General features: G+C 37.0%; 2 protein-coding genes across 2 annotated transcripts; both read left to right on the forward strand.

The window, feature by feature from the left end:
• Positions 1-3,925: 3,925 nt before the first annotated feature.
• Positions 3,926-7,557, forward strand: tex26 (testis expressed 26). The gene is made up of 7 exons (XM_035910215.2): positions 3,926-4,001; positions 6,104-6,188; positions 6,284-6,446; positions 6,546-6,702; positions 6,874-7,056; positions 7,147-7,308; positions 7,424-7,557. The coding sequence occupies exons 1-7, from the start codon at positions 3,926-3,928 to the stop codon at positions 7,555-7,557; spliced, it is 960 nt and encodes a 319-aa protein (XP_035766108.2).
• Positions 7,558-10,937: 3,380 nt separating this feature from the next.
• On the forward strand, positions 10,938-17,377 carry wdr95 (WD40 repeat domain 95). The gene is made up of 13 exons (XM_087851677.1): positions 10,938-10,997; positions 11,389-11,619; positions 12,058-12,143; positions 12,239-12,331; positions 12,415-12,460; positions 12,535-12,581; positions 13,665-13,782; positions 13,911-13,980; positions 14,483-14,723; positions 14,817-14,922; positions 16,306-16,457; positions 16,656-16,758; positions 17,315-17,377. The coding sequence occupies exons 1-13, from the start codon at positions 10,938-10,940 to the stop codon at positions 17,375-17,377; spliced, it is 1,416 nt and encodes a 471-aa protein (XP_087707803.1).
• Positions 17,378-20,161: the final 2,784 nt, after the last annotated feature.

A 20,161-nucleotide genomic window follows, 5' to 3' on the forward strand; every position in this document is an offset into this window, starting at 1 on the left:
ATTGGACACGCGCTGTCAGTCCTGCTTGTTGAACGGTTGGTTGTTCAAAACACGGCGGTGTGATGGCGCTCGGCTTGAATGGCAGTGAGTTTAACTGCAAGGAAACACAAACGGAAAGAAATGCAGAGCCCATTAGTAAAAAACAAAAAGGAAAGACTAGCAATTTGAAGTTACTCCTAAGCTTTTAAAGGAGCATTATCAGCGAATCATATCGTTTACGTGACACACTGCTTTGAGGGTGTTTGTCCCCGTTCTGATTTATTTATTGTCTATTTTACCACATGTACATGTTAAAGCAAGTTTTAATATTAGACAAGAATGAATTAAAAATGTTTTTAAATGATAGTTTCATTTATCCAGCGAAATATTAATTATTATTAAATAATAATGAATTAAGTATGATTTAACACATTTTTTGAAAAGCGGAGTTCAATTTCACTGGCTATGGAAAGCACTTAATTAGGTTTTGACAAAATGAAGTGGTCTTTAGTGATGTGCAATTCCACTGATTTCCTTTCCGATCCGATACCAAGTAAAATTCAGGGTGGTATCGACGATACTGATCCGATACCGATACTTTGTACAAAAACTTAATGTTTCATTGTATTTCATAATACAATATATAATTGTATTATGTAATTGTAATAATAATATAATAATATAGCTTCATAATGATTACAGAACATTAGACTACTTGTTCTTATTGCTTAATAATGCAGAATTATCATATAGAAATTTAAAAAAAACTTGAAGTTGTGCTCTATTTGAGCATGTTGCCTGCCTGCAACACTAAAGGACTCCACAAGATACGTCTGTCTCGCCCTAGCAGCAACTGTCCCTCTCCTCCTCTTCAGTTCGCCTCAACATAAGCTCATCATATTCTGTGATATGATTTACTCTGAGGTGTTTGACGAGGTTAGTGGTGTTGCCACAACACATCACTGTCTTGCCACATGTATTGCAAACCGCGTCTTGGCTGTTTGTGGATGTTAAATACGTCCGCACATGACTCCGTTAACATTCTGCCATTGTTGTGAGTGCGTACGCCAAGGGGCTGCCACACATTTATACAGGGTGGGCCATTTATATGGATACAACGTAATAAAATGGGAATGGTTGGTGATATTAAAGTCCTGTTTGTGGCACATTAGTATATGTGAGGGGGCAAACTCCTTAAGATTGGTGGTGACCATGGTGGCCATTTAGAAGTCGGCCATCTTGGATACAACTTTTGTTTTTTCAATAGGAAGAGGGCCATGTGACACATCAAACTTATTGGTAATGTCACAAGAAAAACAATGATTTGCTTGGTTTCAACGTAACTTTATTCTTTCATGAGTTATTTACAAGTTTCTGACCACTTATAAAATGTGTTCAATGTGCTGCCCACTGTGTTGGATTGTGAATGCAACCCTCTTCTCCCACTCTTCACACACTGATAGCAACACCGCAGGAGAAATGCCAGCACAGGCATCCAGTATTCGTAGTTTTAGGTGCTGCACATCTCATATCTTCACACCATAGACAATTGCCTTCAGATGTACCCCAAAGATAAAAGTCTAAGCGGGTCAGATCGGGAAACCTTGGGGGCCATTCAACTGGCCTATGACGACCAATCCACTTTCCAGGAAACTGTTCATCTAGGAATGCTCGGACCTGGCACCCATAATGTGGTGGTGCACCATCTTGCTGGAAAAACTCAGGGAACGTGCCAGCTTCAGTGCATAAAGAGGGAAACACATCATCGTGTAGCATGTAGCATCATGTACAGCCGTGTTTCACATATGACTATGAACGCGTAAGAGGAAATAGTTCCTTCCAATTTAGACGATCCGAATGATATAGTTTTTTCTACTGTGTTCCTTTTAATGATAAACTACAAATTTACCCCAAAGTACTAAAATATCGATATTTTAATATGAGAATCGATTCTACAACATAACTTACTGGTATCAGAAGAATCGATATTTCAGTATCGATCCGCACACCACTAGTGGTCTTAAAGATCTCAAAAAGCACATCATGCAACAACTTTGTACAGGAAACCTTCCCAGGATATCCAGCCTACTAAAAGGAGTCAAAAGAGTGGATTGACAACTCGTCCATGAGGTCATAAAAGAACCCATAACAATATCTAAAAAAAACCTCGCAGTCTCACTTCCCTCAGTTATCCTGCATTTCAGATTAAGTCGGAATTTCCAAGTTCCCAGTTGCAATTGTTATATTTATTTCAGTTCAATTAATTTTTTTGTAATTAACAACAGTTGCCTTAAGATGCTTTTTTTGTTGGTCTGGAATGTCCCTTCGACTCCAATTTTCTTTTCTGAAAGTACCAGCCCCAACAACCTGCAGCTGTGCATAATACAAATACAGCATATTACAAAAAGCAAGTATTATGCTGTATTGTTTGAGACACAGGAATGGCTCTTCCTTGTTGAGAAGCAAATCAAATACTGTTTTTCTTTATATTTATTACTAAAATGCACTAACTCGGGAGTAACATCACTCCTGAGTTCTGTCACCCAACGTATGAGGTAAATGGAATGTGCCAATAAGGTCAGTGTTCATAATTCAACAATAAGAAAGAGACTGGGAAAAAGTAGCATCCATGGGTGAGTTTACTGCTGATCAACAAGAATACATAGGCTTGTCTCGCATTTGCCAAAAAAAACATCCTCCAAAGAACATCCCAAAACTTTTGAGAAAATATTCTGTGGACTGATGGGACAAAAGTACAACTTTTTGGAAGCCTTGCATAAAACTAGCATAGCATTTCATAAAAAGGACATCATACCAGCAGTCAGACATGGTGGTGCTAGTGTGATGATTTCAGGATGCTATACTGCTTCAGGTTCTGGCCAACTTGTCGAAACTGATGGAACCATGAATTCTGCTTTCTATCAGAAAATCCTGAAGAATAATATCCGGCCATCAGTTTGTGACCCAAAGCTGTGAAGTACAGTTTGGTTATGCACAAGTCTAAGTCTCTGAATGTCTCAAAAAATAATAAATAAAAGGATGGTTTTAGAGCGGCCTACTCAGAGACCAAGGTTAAATCCAATTGAAATGCTTTTGCGTGACCTTAAACAGGTCATTCATGTTTGAAAATCCTTCACTGGGCCTGAATTAAAACAATTCTAAGACTCATTGCCAGTTATCACAAATGCTTGATTGTATATACTATAGTCATTGCTGCCAAAAGTGGTCAAACTAGTTATTAGGTTTAGGAAGCACTCACTTTTAAGTTAGGGAATGTAGTGTTATCATTTTTAGAGGCAGCAAAAGTAATAATACCAAAGCTTTGAGGTGACTTCTAATAGTAAAAACTTCTGAAGTCAATTTTTTGTGTGGACAAGGATGGATGAACAAAGCCAAAATGTTAAATGTTTACCTCCTGCAACTATGAAATATCTTATTTTATGTCATGTACTATTTTTAGAAAAAACAAATCATGATATTATCTAAAGTTTAGTTTATACAGTTAAAAGATGTGTAATACAGTTGAAAGAAGTGCAGTACAGAAGAATTGCCCGTTTCTCTTTTAATGTTTTTTATTTATAAAATGTTCAGGAACTATTAAATCTATTGCTGTAAGTTATTTCTCTTTGAATTGTTGATGAGTTGAATATTGATTACCGAAGAATATACCCAAATGTACTTAGTTACTACCCACTATCACCAGTAACAGACATATAAGGCGCCTGTAACAATGCTAAATTTTTAATTCAACATCTCCCCTGCTGTGCTTCTGTTTAAATGTTGTAGGTCTCCATAACCACAGTGCATACTACATCCTGCTTGGATCAGCTTTGACACTGTGTAGATAAAGCTTGTGTACGTATAATGCTCTAATTTTAATACTCACAGGAATTGTCAGCATATGCTTTTCATCAGGAGGTAAGGTGACTTTTCATCTAAAAATTAAATGGATTTAAGTACACTGAAATCAGCTATAAGAGGAGATGCTAAAACAAACCAGCAGTCACCAATGGCAACGCAAGGTAATGTTAAACCAAGGATAGTTAAACACAAAAAGAAACCCAGTATGGAACTTAAAATGTTTTCTTACATTTATTTTGCATGTTATTGTAACATCAAAAGGTTTTGTTTAATTAACGTACATGTTATACCAGTTTTGTGTTTTTTAAACTTACTTATCTGCTTTTTTATGTTTTGTTTTTTCTTGTTTTAAAATGTTTAGTTTTTATTATTTTGGGGTGTTATTTTTAGTTGTTTGTGGTTGTAATATGAGTATTTGTCAGATTATAAGATTTGAGAAGTTTGGAATTGTTTTGCCCACTATCACCTGTAACAGACATATGCAATGTTCCCTCTAAACTGCGCACGTGCGCAATTGCGCACTGATGGCACGGTCTCTGCGCAGAAAAAATCTGCGTTGCGCACAAAAAACAATCTAACCTGAATTGAAATTAAAATTAAAACTTTAACAATTCTGTTTTGCAGTGTTAGTCAGTAAATCACTGGCTGCTCCAGTATGGGATTAGAACGATGCCAATCCCATAGTCCAGCCAATCACGCAATTCACATTCACGTAAATGCGCAGCTAATCAACGTCGTTGACAGGCTATGACAGGGTCCTTATGTGCGGACACCGGTGTTTTAGCTAGCAAAGCGGCGTGGCTGATGTGGAGTGAAGCCACGTTAATGACAACGTGTACAACCATTGGAGATGTGAGCAGGACAGACGGAACAATTGATGGAAAAAGTGTGGACTTTCTACCCGTTTTTAAATTGTGTTGATAGGCCACGTAAAACCAGAGTTATGATAAAAATATATGCAATGTTTGGTTTTCTTCCTGAATACTATCGTTGTTTATATTTACTGCGGGAAGAAACGGTAAAAACATATAAGGAAAACGCTCGAAAGCACTCCAGGAAGTTTTAGGAGTGACGGCGGTTTTGAAATGCGAGAGATTTGCAACGTTTAGCGCAAATCTTGTGTAGTTAGTGTGTAGTGTAGTCAATAGTTTTGTTGTGTGCGTCAGAACAATGAGGCGACTGCTGAATGTTACAGGTGTTACAGCAGTGATACATCTCCTGTTGTCAGGCCTGCAGGTATCAGGCTTTTGTTGTTCTCCTTTATCTCATAGTGGACAGAAATGATTTTTTGGAGTAGCACAAATAATTTGTGTGGCATCAAATTTGATGCAGAACAGCTGGTTGTTCTGTAAATATTTTGAAATGTTTGTTTAAATAAACGCCTTGGCAGCATTTTTAGGTAAACAGCTGCAAAAAGCTTTGTTGTTTGCAAAACAATTTTTTAAGAAGTAACTAATTAATTGCCCAACATTGGTCTTTATATACTGTATTTTGCAGACAGAGAGTTACAGACTCTCTCCCAGACCACAGACCCATACTCATAATACAAGTCCGCTTTATATATATATATATATATATATATATATATATATATATATATATATATATATATATATATATTTTAATAAACCATGTAAGTTAAATGGATTCGATGCTGGCGTGACCACAGTGCACATGTCTACTGTTGCTCACAGTGGTCCAAGGGATCGCTCAGGGAGTTTGTGCGTTCGCTCAGACACATGAAAAATTAGAGAGAATATTGCATATAAGGCACCTTATATGTCTGTTACTATATATATATAAGGCACCTCTAACAAATCCTTATAATACAAGCACATGCACCACAGTCACAATATCCCATTTCATACTCCCTTATCAAACAGATGCACCAATTACTACTCATGTTTTACGTGGCAATTTTGACCAAATTGACTAACAGTAAATTTTCCAGTATGTTTTTGTTTTATGTGATTTTTGAAGTCCGTGTTAATATTTCAAGCAAAATCTGCATAATACTAAAATTACAGAGAACTACAGAACGTAGAAGTCTACATTTTAATAGATCAAAAAGTAACATTTATTTTAAGCACAGTTACATTACAGAGGTATACAGTAGCCTGTGTAGCCTTTGTTATACTGTTGTTACTATGTAGATCAAAAAGTTTAATTTGAACTCAGGTTTAGATGTTTAGATTGTGCCATGTCTACACTGATTGAAATACTTTAAAAAAAAGTAGTTACAGTATAGTAGTATTTTTTCCAGGGGGGAAACAGTGGTGGGATCCATATGAAACAACTCACAAAAGGCAATTCGTCTACCAGCCAAGTTCAGCTGAAGATATTTTCCTGTAAGTAAAATCATGGACTTATGAGGCTCTAAATAAGCATACACATTATGCATGGTTGTGTGTGTAATTATGTGTCTGTGCTGGTACTTATGTAGGAAGCCCCTGTCAACGTCATTGATAGACTCATATTCACAGTCTGGACCTTTTGGTTCAAGTATATACAGTAAGGACTTTAGCTGGAAGCCTGCCTGTAAACCTGAATGCATTCGTACAGGAACAGCCTCAGGGCAGAGGAGAAATAACCCGCATCCCAGCAAGGTTAGCACCAACCCTCAGTTTTTACATTTATAGTGAAATGGCATGCTTGACCTTTCACAGTGTATTGTAACCTTTAAATTAAGCTATTTTTCCAAAAAGTCTTTCATGATGTGGAGGCTGCCAAGGGTTGTTGCAAGAAACTCTGACCATATTGCATTCCCTTTGAAATGCCTCCCTTCTGAGGGTGAGATCCGTAAGGCCCTAACCGCACAGTACCTCTCTACTTACAAATGTGACTTCATGGGTACACCTCAAGGTACACAATTTTCAGTCAATCTCATGTATACGAGAACTCGTCAGAATGGCTGAAGACATCCGTGCATACAGGAATATCCAGATGTCATAACATTTCATGATATTTCTCTCTACAGTTCATTTTCCATTTGCCATTCATTTTCTTTTTGTCATGGTATTTTCTTCTTGACAGAGTACAATGACACTGAAAAAGCAGCCAGATGGTCTGCACCTATGCACAACAGGCACTGCATATCACTCTCTACTGACACTGTGATGAGGGCCAATTATCGCCAGCCAAACCAAAAATCTGAACTCGTGGTCAGTGTTTCTCACTGCTGCAAAACAGAGCCAAATGTGACTTGCCCCGGTATAGGTACTGTCTACTCAAAAACTATAGAAGATGCATGCAAACAGCAGCTCTGGTGATTTGCAGTGTATTAGATGATGATTCTCTATGTTACAGTTCCCACTGTTGTACCAAGAAACTTGCAGATTCAGAAGAATCGTGCTAATGTAACAACCTATGACCATTTTTTCGGAAAGCCAGTCAATACTGTCACATCTGTGATGAAGTCTCTGACACCCCAGGAGCTGGAGCAGTTACACAGAATTTTACCTAAAAGGGGTTAGCACCAATTTATTTTATTTTATTTTTTGATGTTTTAGCTTTATAACAGATTGTTCAGTGATTGTGGTTTGACAGATGTGCTTATGTTGGTTTTTATCTTTTGGCTTTACAGAGCAGGAGGCTCTAAAAGTGGTTTTGAGTAAAGATGTCTGTCCAAACAATAAGGAGAAAGTCAATAAACTTCCACCAGCTGTGCGTGACTCAGACTCGCCAGAGTGGAGCTCAAGCTGGCCAGGACCTCACTGAATTTCATCATTTTATATTAGCTGTTTGTGTTTTTATGTAATCTCAGTTCACTCTGTAAAATCAGCACAATAATATTATGAATTAAATATGATAGAATTCATTTTTGCTGATTTAGTTTTTGTGTGCGTGATAATTGTGACCTAACGTCTGTGCCCAATAATCAAATGTTCTCGTGCTCCTCTTAGTTTTATATAACATATATTCCCCAATCGAACTTAACTCAATTCTTATACAGCTTGATAACAATAAAAGAAAAATGCTTAACCTTTGTTGACACATATTAGCAACTGTAGGTTTGCAATGTAAATTAAATAAAGTGAAAGTTATTAAACCCCGATTCTTTTGTCCCCATGACAGAACAGAGAAAACCGACTCATAGTGTGTTAAAATATTGATATTTCTTTTATTCAATCATCTTCCGGAAGAGAGAGACCTCTGCACAGCTCAAATGCCAGTTGCAAGAGCTCTCTAACATTAGAATCATAAACTGTGCTTCATATAGGTGTTATTTTGGTACTTTACACGTCACACAGTCTCAAACGTTGCTTATATGGCAAGTTCCTCATTTCAGTGTCTTATCTATTAATATGGCTGTGCACTAAAACTTCCTGTTTTTCAGTCTGGCTGAGCACTTAGTTTGTGAGTTAAAAGTGACCTTGCTCTACAAGCCTTTATTAAAGTACATAAAACAATATAATGAGCAGATACACATTAAAAAATATTTCTCTTATCCCTAACAAAGTTAAAACGTGGCACAGTAGTTTAAAATACAGCACAATATCTCAATAGCTTATTTCTATCCATTTGCAATGTTTACATGGTCACAGCCCTGATTCTTTGCAAGCACTGGGTCTTGTTTTAAGCTGTGTAGTCTCAGTTGTCACTTTTGGTGTCTTAGTTACCACGGGGCCACCTGCTCTGTTCAGGTGTAATGCATAAGTGAGTATCAGGTGAGCTAGTGTAAGATCTGACTGATTAACGTCTGTTTGGAGGTCTCTTTGAAGAAATGTTTAACACTAAAATGTGCCTTTTACGTCACACCAACCTTTAAGATACAGGAATGAAAAAGAATGCCTTTGGGGAAAAAGGTTCGCTCTTCTTCAGCTTCAGGAAGATTAGAGACTCAACATGTACACAGGTAATCTGCTCTGTTATTGTTTACCCTGCCGCCACTGGAAATCACATTGCTTTTAAATGTCAGCTCCAACAGAGTTTAAATGTCTAGACAAGTGATAAAAGTTGAAGCCTTGCTTTATTCTCAGTCTTGGTTACAAAATGTTTGCTGTAGTCATGGGGCTTGTGTTGCCATCTGTGGTAGTACTTAGTAGTTATCCTGTAATGCAGGAAGCACTGTCACCTGGGAATCATAATCACATTCCTAGGATTAAACAGATCATATGCAACATCGCTAATGTTTCTTTTTCAAACATGTGAGAATTTTGATTCTTCTAATAAGTCCCTTCTTGTATAACTGAAGGTCAAACGTTACTTACCCATATATCAAATCCTCCAGCATCCTCTCAGAACTGAGTGGTTTAGAGGAGAGGACAAGAAACACATCTGGGCTGGGATATCGGGATGAGAAAGCAGATGATTCTTCAGTACCAAGACAACTGACTGACAGCGCGGATGGAAAAGAACAGCCTGACTGGTTGGTGAAAGAGCTGCTCAAACAGAGCAGACGGAGACACTCTGTCACACTCGGAGATAATGAGAAAATCACGAGACAGCAATATCACCTCATCAATTCAACTTACAACCTCAAGGTAAAACTCTAAATATCAAGCTTAATGCGAAATGAAATGAGTGAATAAATGTTAACCAAACCATCTCTCCAAGAACAAAGTCCAGGTGGGATAACATCATTATAGATTTTCACCCCTTGCCCATGAGCTTTCGTTTCTAGAGTTGCTACATTTAGCCTGAAGATGTCACTAGAGTGCTGCAGTTCTGAACTTGACTTTACAGACCCTGTTACAGATCCCAAAGAGCTTCTAAACTTGACTACAGCTGAAGCACATCCTACCAGTAGCAGCATGGATGTGAGCTGGTGCCAAAAATGCCATTTTAAATCAAGTTGATGATCAATTTACTTGCTCCCTGACAGCACATCGGGCAGGACAATCTATCCCAGAGCCCAGGATGGCCATGTTTCAGGCCAAAGTAAAGCAAACATTGTGGCTGAGCCAACTACTTAAAAGGTCCCCAGTAGATTCAAATTCAAGCTTTCAAGCTGACAAAAATGATAGAATTATGTGGGAGGCTGGTGCAAATGCAGCAGCTCAACTTTGTGGGTTTCAGTTGCAGATGTCAGTCAGACTCCTAGCTAATGTAATGAGCAGTGCGCCTTAACAGATTAGGCAGAAAAGGCTCAGGAGTTCAAAGTTATGCATCTCTTATAAAGGGATCTGCAAGGCAGTCGAGGTTATGTGAACACTTTTAGTCCTTCCATCACTCTGACTGATTAAACAATTATCTCCCCAGTTCAGAAGATACCGTGGGGAAACCTCAACCCTAGTTTCATCCTTGAGGAATTAGGCTGTTTATCCGTGTTATTTATTAATGATAGATCAAAGAGCTTCATGGATCAAGGACCAGTTGCTAGGAAACCATGGAAAATCTGAGGATAGGCCATTAACACAGAGAGCATGGCCTGCCATCCGGCCTTGTGGAAGCATCTTGACATTGACATTGCTGGTGGTGCCTGTGGTGACCATTACAGATAGTAATTATACTCTAAGGTTGAGCCCTAATCATATGTGCTGATAATGGTTCAGTGTAAAATAAATATATACATAAATAAATACTTTTAATTTGCATTTTTAGCACTCAGATTTTAAGAACTGCTTAAATGGAGTGGAAAAAAATGGAAGAAGCATATTTGCTAATTACACTTAATTACTTGTTTTATTTTTCACCATGCTGATTTATTGTAATAATCCAGGCTTCCTTGCATAATAGTAACTGTCACAATTCCCTCCTTCTGATTAAGATTGATGAGAAAATATCACTTCAGACCCTTGAGAAACTGAAACTAGCGTTTGAGGTATTGTGTGATCTCTTCTGTTTTTTTAAAAAAATTATTGTCTGGTTATTCATTTCTGAAATGTGATTTGATTCTTTTTTTCTTGCAAAGGAATTTGAATCAGGTGGATTGAGATACATTGATGTGGCCAAATTTGGACCTATGATGAAGAAGTGTTTGGATTTACCTAATGCAGTAAGATAGCATCACACCTCTTTTTGCATCTCTGTCTCAGATTTTTTAAAATCTGCCTCATCTGTATTTCCTTTTATCTGCAATTAAGGAAATTGCCTGAAGAATTTACCGTAGAAAAGTGTCAGTTCATTCTTCCACTCTTTAAATTTCACAGACCTACATGGAGATTCAAGGGTTATTTAAGAAGATTGATTATTTAGGCAAAGGGACGATTTCATGGGTGAGATTTTTTTTTTTTTTTTTTGTGAAGCATACACCCCTTCAAAACACTTTCCCATGTATGTAAAAACCAGGATTATGCAATAAAATAAAATAAAAAGCTACACAGCAGTAAAATTACTTTGGTTAGTGGGGATTTGTGAACCAAGTATAACTAATAATTATCAGAGTCCTCCTAGCCCTAGGTTGACTGTAAACTAATATATTCATCTTGTGCAGTAATAGTAATGTATCTTCCATGGACATTGGATTATGACCTTTAATTTAATAAAAAATTTTAGGTTAGTAAAGAAAAGGCTAAAAATAATTCCATAAAGAACTGATACAAATGTAATAATAATAATCTACAGAAGAACACTGGCATTTCTAACACACAACATAATGTGATACAGGGTGAGTTCTGCACATACATGCTGCAGCAGTATAAAGGGCAGGAGGAAACTGCAAGACGCAACCACCAGGTGGCCTTCATTCTGCCAGCCACCATGAATTCCTTTAATCATGGGATTCCTATTGTCAACATCCAGTCTACTCATGATGGCACCATCGTAACAGTGCGAGAAGACGGGTGTGCTTGCCACTGGAGTCCTGAACTTAAACCCCAGAAGACCAAACACCTGTTTGTATGTTTCAGCTTGTGCACATTTACCTGAATGCTTACTGTCAACACCATGATTAATTCCTGATGACTTTTTAAAGTCTGTTGCATTCAGCATTGAGTTAAATAGTTCCTGTTGAACATTCTTTCAAACCAGCTTGCCAATGTATATATTTTTTAAAAAGACCAGTAAATTCCTAAAATAGGCAGGTATTGTGACACTGTGGAAATAATTACTGATACTGGAATATGCAGCACATCAGTGACGAGGGCATTTAAATAAAACAATTTTTTTTGAAAAGCATTTAAACCTTTAAAATTGTTCTAACAGTGATTGTAGCATATTCATATTATTTAGCTAACATAACAAACAGCAAACTCAGAACAGCAGGTCAATTGTAATTTCAAAGTGACCTTGAATTTTGTAAATATGAGTTTTTAATGTATTTGTTAATTCTCACAGAATGAAGATCCAACAAATACAAAGTCAAAATGGGCAAGTGACTTTGCTCTGATGAGCGAGTACAACAAGCTGATAATCGGGACAGGGTAATGAGAAGTGGTGAAATAAAATTTACTCTTGTTAACTACAGGTCCCGGGCTCTGCTAAGTTTGTTTATGTGGATATCTTTACTATCGTGCAGGGACAGAGAGCTCCAGCTTTATAACCTTTTCTCTCTGGAGCCTTATTGTCAGATCAGTGAACTAGAAACAATACCCCTGACAGTGGACTACAAGTGAGCAGCAATTCTTCACACTAGCATCGTCTTATGATTACCTAAATGAATTCTTTACACAGTGTTTGTTTTTCTGCTCATAGCTACAATGGCCAGGATAAATGCTGTGTTCTGTATGGAGACTCTGAAGTAGGTCTTGTTATTAAAAGCTGATTGAATTATCAAACAAAAATCTGGCAGAGATCTAACCGCTTGTCTCTTAGGGATGTGTGACTATTATTTTAATATCCTCTGCTGGAGATACCTTCAGGTAATGTTGCTTTTTCAAATACTTACACTCACTTAAATTCAAGTTTTGTTTCTGTTTTTAATTTGTTCATATTATGAATGCATGTGAAGATATTTTTGTGACTTTAAGCAAAACATTTTGGCTATTCAAAGTTAAGTATTACCTCTGATTTTCTCCACTACTAGATGATCAAAGAAAAGCCTGGGAGAGGCATTAACCATTCATAGACAATCATATTTCAGTACTTTAGTATTAGTTTTTCTCCCAAATTGTGATCTTGCTTGATCAAAAAGAATTTGCAAGTTAAAAAGAAATGAGAATACCTCAGAAGACAAGATATATTTAAAATGTGTTTGGTGATTCTGGAGCATAATACACAGCAATTAAAAGTTTGGGTTGCTCTACTGAGTAATATCACCCACTTTACTATGACTCCCACACCACTTCAGTTGCATGGTAACTGCAATACTGAGGCTATTATAAGATGACTATTATGATTTGCTTTCTTGAGATTTTCTTTTTCTCTCTTTTTTTTAATTTTAAAGTTAAGGTCAGTTTTTCATCCTCCACTGATTGTGGAATATGGATCATCAGTGGAGGATCCTCTACATACACTGTAAATCCAATTTACTGCTTCCTCTAGCACCGTATAATTTTCAACGTTTATATATTTATAAAAGCCAAGTGAAGAAATTTTTATCATCAGTCACTTTTGGTGCCACCTGGTTTTTAACTCAGTGATTTTTATTAATTTATTTTGTTTTATTTTAATTACCATGCAGTTTAAAGGTAAGTTACCTTGATTTGATTCACTTTTTAACACTTTTGAGAGTTTGTTTCATGGAGGATTAAAACGTGTATTTTACTAGTAGTGTTACTACTGCTGTCATTTAATTCAAATTATAAAGCAACAATCTGTAAACGGAAAAATAGAGAATATTAGTCAAATTGGCAACTTCATGTTGCTGGTTATTGTTATGTGATTTAAAAGTATACCTCAGATTCTATGTGTCCCCTAATTATACATAACCTAAATAAAGTTGCATCTCTGAATGTCTGATGGTTTTCAGGCCTGACTGAACATCTCCACATCTCTTTTTATAGGTTATGGAATAAACTGCCAAAGACTGAAACTATACCAAACATATCAATTAACCATGCAGTTCTTTCTCCAAACCTGGCTTTTATTAGATGGAAGGTTCATCATGACTGGGTGACACAGGTGACGTTTTACCTTTCTGGGGTTATGCTCCATACAAAGAAATATATTGAGGTTTGGTCATGGTGTGATATTTGACCTATATTATGAAATGAAAGTCCTAAAACAGAAACATTTCTTTCCCAATTTAGATTAAATATTTTCATAGTCTTCAGGTTGTTGTCTCCTCATCAAATGAAGAATCTTCTTCTCTTGTTATAGGTAATTTCTGTTCAGCTTTTTCCGTCTTTCCTATATAGTATGTTCAGTACAATACCAGAAAATCATACATTTAATTGTTGTTACTTGGTACATACTTGTACATATTTACTTGTCTGTTTTGGATGCATACACAGTGTCTGTAATGAGAGAACCAAATCAAAAATCACGCATCCTTAGGATGCTCGTTAAAAAATTGATTTAAAAAATCAACTTCTTTGTATTCTGCAGTGTTCAGTAATTAAACCCAGTTTTGAACATTAGGTTGCCTGGATGGATAGCTGTGAGAAATGACTCATGATGACTCATTTATCACAAATTCACCAATCTATTCCCACCTGTCTCTGTGCGTGATCACCCCGCATGTGGGCATGTCCACTTGCAGACTTGGTCATTTATTCTGATAATGACTTGGTGCAAAAGGAATGTTTTGATTGATGCTTGTACACAAAGCCTAAATAAAATGTGTATTGTCTATGTTTTATTTTGTTTTTTCCTTCTTGAGGCTGCCTGCTGCCTTTAACAGATGCTGAGCAACAGCTGAGTGAAATTAAAGAGACCTGTTATGAAGGTAAATCCAAGAAGATCCAGCTGAGTTGGACACCACAGGTCCGGGCATCATGTGATCAGACTGTCTTTAGCATCTACAAAGGTGTCAGGACCTTTGACCTTTGTCAGAAGCACAGATTGCTGATTACTGGAGGCATGGATAAACTTATTCGCCTGTGGAATCCACATTATTCTGGGTAAGGGACCTAGAGTCACTGGGATTTTGTTCTTTGAAGTATCATGTTTTTAAAACACAATAATTTTTTCACCTGATTCAATTTCAATTTTAGAAAACCAACTGGTATTTTGAAAGGCCACTCTGCTCCTATCATCTCCATCCGCATCTCCTCAGAAGACAATCAAATCTTCTCTGTGTCAACAGACTGCACTGTGAAAGTGACTGATGACTCATTTTTATGTTTTACGTGTGATTTTATGTTTTCCAAATTATACAAATGATTTGTGATTCTTATTGTTATACAGTCATCAAGCCCATGTGATTTCTCCAACACTGTTAGAAAACTTGATATAAGGTTAACTTTGCCAGTTTAGTGCCACTATGTTCCAGTGGGGATACTTATACTTTTCTTTTTAGTCCACTACATTTTAAATTTGACAGTGAGTTTCAATTGTATCACATTACTTGATAGATGATTACAGATGAACCATAATAATAAGGATTCAGTGGTACAATATAATAGTGATAGAAGCCATCTGACTGTATATACGGTCACGTCAAAAAGAAAGTTTCTATGCTGTTCTGTGAAAAAGTAAGTGCCCCGTTGGTGTTGGCCTGGGCTGCTAATGAAGCACACTTGATTGACCGATCATCATTGCTGATTTGGAGCAATCATTGTGTGTTAATGCAATGATCAATCTTCCCAGGAGTAGACAAATTCACCCCAACTTCGGACCATGCAATTCTCAGAGAAAGTAGAAAAACTCCAAAATCTATATCTCAGAAACTACAGGTCAGAGTTAGCATATGAAATGTTCACGATTATTATTATTTTAAAAAAACAAAACAACAACAACAACAAAAAAACGACTGTTCTTGTTGCTAGGAGAAAGCCTCTTCTTTCTACAAAGAACAGCAACATGGTTTAGGATTGCAAAGCTGCATTTTAACAAATCACAAGACATCTGAAATAATGTTCCTTGTACACACCAAACCAAAGTGGAGCTCTCTAGCCACAGTGAATGATGCTATGTTTGGCAAATATCAAACACAGCATATTAGAACAAACACCTCATGTGAACAGTCGAGCATGGTGGTGGAGGGGTGATGATTTAGGCTTGTATTGCACCAGACCTGGGCACCTTACAGTCATAGAGTAAGCTATAAATTTAGCTGTATACCAAAGTATTCTAGAGACAAATTTGAGGCCATCTGTCTCACAGCTGAAGCTAAAGTGGATAATGCAACAGGACGGTTATCCCAGACACATCAACAAATCTACAAAGAAAGTAATCAGGGTATCACAATGGCGAGTGGGCCAAAATTCCTGCACACCAATTTCTCACACACCAATATGAGAAGCTGATCAAGTAATACAGAAAATAATTACTTCAGGTTTTTGCTACTAAAAGTGAATCTACGAACTATTGAACTCATAGTAGTTAGATGTAAGATGTAAAAAATATTTTACTTTATTTTTCACATAAATGTATAACTCTAGTATTTTTTATTCTCTCATAAGACATAATTTATACTGTGGTTAAAAGGATAAACAGTAAACAGTGTGAGGTCTTTCACTGCTGTTCATCTGTTTACTTCAGATTTGGCATCTTCAGGATCAGTGTTGCCTGTTTACAGCAGACCCCAAAGCAAGCCGGATTCATGGTGATATTTCTGCATGCGCATATTCCCCTGCAATGAAGTCTCTGTATATTGCAGCGGACTATATGACTATGCTCCCTCTGAAGTTAAGGTAGGATGTCATGCCTTTGAGCTCAGTTAGCGAGGGGATCCAATATGCTCTGAAGTTCAATACAGCTGTTGATTTTAAACTAAAATCCTACTTTCATTCTGAACATGGAGACTTATTTTTGCAGAGATGACTGTGTCTCCTTAATACTAATCTCGCTCTAGTTATTTCATTCATCTTCTTATCTTTTTCTTCTGTCAGGCAGCGGCTTCACCGTCACTTCACTGTTTCTCACAATGAGCCTGTTTTGTGCTGCGGTTACAGTAAGGAGTTTCGTCAGGTAGTCAGCTGCACTGAAGGATCTGTGAGTAAATTACTGCTTTGCAACATGTTAACCACCTTAGGAATTCTATTAATAATGATTTCAGTGTCTGTTAAAACACATACCCCACCATCATATTAGATATTCTGAAAATCAAGTGTTTAATAAACCTGAGCTGTTACTGGTTTTAGGTTGTGAGAGTCTGGGATTTTGACACTGGGTGTCAACTTTTTGAGTTTGGTGGCTCTCGCGAACTGTCTTCTATCACTTGTTTGACATTTGATCCCAAAGGGAGAAGGTATGATACAATATTTAGTGTCACCTTTTATATAATACAATAAGCCACTACCTTATCATACTTATATTACATTGCCATAAGATGCCATTCTCACATCGTATGTTCTTGAGTCTGCAGACTCGTCACTGGTGGTAGAGATGGATCTTTAAAAATCTGGAACTTCAACAATGGTCTATGCCTGAAGACATTAAAGAAAGGCATGGGTTTCTTTTTTCTTTTTCTTTTACTCTCTCAGAAAGTTTGAAACACTAAATTATCTGATCATTGAAACGTTACTTTGAATTTTTTGTCTCCCTGTAGATGCTGAATGTCGTGAGGTGTGCGACTGCATCTTTCTCCAAGTCCACAGGAATTTGTGAGTAATGATGTGATATTTGGAAGCGTTTTTGGCTTAGAATAAATTTGAATCCACGCTGAGCTTGTGCAATTTATGTTTGAAGCTATGTGATGTCAGCGGGAAGGGACCGGAAGATTGACATTTACCCAGTGAGTACAAAAGAAATGAACGAATTCAAGGTATTATCTGTCAGTTGTATTTCAGAAATCCCCATCCAATTATTTCTTCTTTCCTCCATCCTTCCATCGTTGCATCCCATTTGGATTTGTTTACACTGTTATTACCAGCTAACCTCCATTCTGAAATAGAAAAAAAAAGACGTTCATATCACATATGCCCTTCTTAAAATTGTTTTATAAAACCAGACAAATGAAGGAGAAAAAATGATGCACATTTTTAATCCCATTCCTAATGACACATTTTATCCTTAAAGGCTGTTTTAAAGATGAAGGGGAAAAAAAGGTATTGCTAATATAAAAAATTCAAAATGCCTCCCTGTTTGCTGATTAAGCGTCTGTACTTTGTCAGGACATACCTGAGGATCTTCATCATGTCCAGAGGCCACAGGCTTCATGGCAGGATGATCTGGTAATTACGAACACTACTACAAATATTCTTTTGACAACAAGTCTAACAACAGCAGGTCAAGTTAAAAACATCTTTAAAAAAGTGTTTAGTGCCCTCTGAGTGAGCTTGTGTTCCTTTGTGACATGTATTTTAGGTGAAGCTGATGTCAGCCAAAGCACAGGCTTTTGTACTAAATTGAAAAAAGGGCAAAGTGAGTCTAGTGGAACACATTAAAAAACTAGAGTTGTAGTCTATCTAGCTGAATCACAGATTATTACACAGATTATTATTATTATTGTGTCATTGTGAAGTCAGTGTGTTGTTTTAAATATACATTGGAGAGTATTCAACAATGCACATGATCATATCATGGAACATAATCTTATAATAACTGTTATAACCTGGTTGTATACAAAACATTGAATCACATCCACCATTAAAATGCTTTTCATACAACAATTGTAATGCATTCTCATAATGTGCCAGTGTAAATTCTTGGACTACCACAGCATTTTGCTGGTCATACGTTTGTGTGAAATTTTAAATGTGGAAAACTGACACAGTGTGGCATTGCTACATTTAAGGAAAAGAAAATAGCTACACCTACCTCTTGTATTTCTAGACAAGCTGAAGCCTGCATCTGATTTTTCAGTACTTACTTAGGTTTGCCTGTGTAATCAGAATGCTACACACCACACCGTGGTGCATTTTATCCTTCCTGTCACAGAACAAATCATCTTTGTACATTATTTAGTAGGGGCTGCCGGGCCAGTCCTGACCATGCTTTGCCTCAGTCACTGTTGCACCTACAAACACTGAAAATAAAGCTTCCCTACTGGTCCTGTGTTCATATTATACAGACATATAAAGAATACTATAGTCTTATGAAAGTCCAAAGAATAATTTTTGCTGACTGGCTGAAAAGCTCAGAGGGAAAGATGGGTAACAAAGCTTCCCTGATCTCTGCCCTGCTGTGTAGCACTGCCTGCAGACAGATTTTAAACTCAAGCAGTGAAATATCCCTTCCCGCCTCACTCTCCTCTCCTCAGTTTTCCACCTTTACTCCTCTCATAAAATTGTCCTCATAAATGTCTGACAATACTTAATTATGCTGGCATTTTACTAATTTTATTCCATACACATCAGTGTCCTCACATCACTTCTTTGGGTCTTAGTTCCAGTGCAGCTGAACTCTAACCTGTCACCTATACTTGCATTTCATGACACGCTCTGTTCCACACAATCTGAGATTCTGCTGAAATGAGTCTCTCTCATTTAGTCCAGAATGCAGACCTTGAACACCAATATTACAGTGTCTTATAAGGTTTCTTATTATTTTGTGTATACATAAAATTATATCAAGAGTTTTACTAAAGTAAAAACACTTGTTATTGCAATACCACTAAAATGCAATCTTTTCTTAATGAAGAATCAGAAAAGATGTGTTCTTTTACCACCTTCTAGTGTATTAATAAACAAGGACTCTATGTTCTTATATAATGGCATTTGGAGACATATATGTAGTTATAAAATTCAGAAGTATGTTTTGTTCTATTATAAGACTCAAAAGGAAAGCTCAGCATAATCTCTTTTGTTTGACCATCATATCTGGATATGATGAGGCAATGCAAATCTGCACCCCCAAAAAACAAATTATGCTGCTTTGGACACAAAACATTTAATCGCCTCCGCAGACCAAGCAAATCCTCACTTCATTACCAGGTAAAACTGCCAAGTGCTTCTTTCCATTTTTTTTAAAGTGACTAGTGCTCTCAAAGCTGCGTAATCAACCCCCTCAAATATCAGCTCATAAATTACAGTTTTTGTTTCATCTGATCTCACCTGACTAATTTGGTGGAGTTATCTCTGACAGCAGGACACCGTTCTGCATACATGAGCTGCAGGAGAAAAACTGATTCTCATTAATGCCGTATGATTCATTGGATGAGGCGAGTCCCATGCCCTTCCATCTCTTTCATTATGCCTCATGGTTCCTTTCACCCTCAAAGACGCCCATTAACAGAGCAGATAGGCTACATTACAGTGGCCAAGAAGAAAAGTGACCCCTTTGATTATCTACAGCAGGCTCTCTTGAAATTGTTTTTCATTAATGGCCTGGAGGAGGAAGATCAATGGGTTGTTTTATATGTACTGCTCTCCTCCCCATTACCCACTGAGACTCCAGTTCAGTGTGAATTTTTCAGTTCCTCCAGATGGTCAGTGTTGTGTTGCATCTCATTAAA

This window comes from Neolamprologus brichardi, chromosome 14 (genome assembly GCF_056152115.1).
Source record: "Neolamprologus brichardi isolate AB-2024 chromosome 14, ASM5615211v1, whole genome shotgun sequence".
Lineage (NCBI taxonomy): Eukaryota > Metazoa > Chordata > Actinopteri > Cichliformes > Cichlidae > Neolamprologus > Neolamprologus brichardi.

What these genes read in the sequence shown, in the direction of transcription:
- wdr95 (XM_087851677.1), top strand. Translation starts at nt 10,938, where the DNA reads ATGGAGATTCAAGGGTTATTTAAGAAGATTGATTATTTAGGCAAAGGG. An exon ending in AAGCTGATAATCGGGACAGG is followed by an intron (nt 12,144 to 12,238) that starts GTAATGAGAAGT and finishes ACTATCGTGCAG; the next exon opens with GGACAGAGAGCTCCAGCTTT. An exon ending in ATCTTCTTCTCTTGTTATAG is followed by an intron (nt 13,981 to 14,482) that starts GTAATTTCTGTT and finishes TTCCTTCTTGAG; the next exon opens with GCTGCCTGCTGCCTTTAACA.
- tex26 (XM_035910215.2), top strand. Translation starts at nt 3,926, where the DNA reads ATGGATTTAAGTACACTGAAATCAGCTATAAGAGGAGATGCTAAAACA. An exon ending in GTCACCAATGGCAACGCAAG is followed by an intron (nt 4,002 to 6,103) that starts GTAATGTTAAAC and finishes TATTTTTTCCAG; the next exon opens with GGGGGAAACAGTGGTGGGAT. An exon ending in CAGAATTTTACCTAAAAGGG is followed by an intron (nt 7,309 to 7,423) that starts GTTAGCACCAAT and finishes TTGGCTTTACAG; the next exon opens with AGCAGGAGGCTCTAAAAGTG.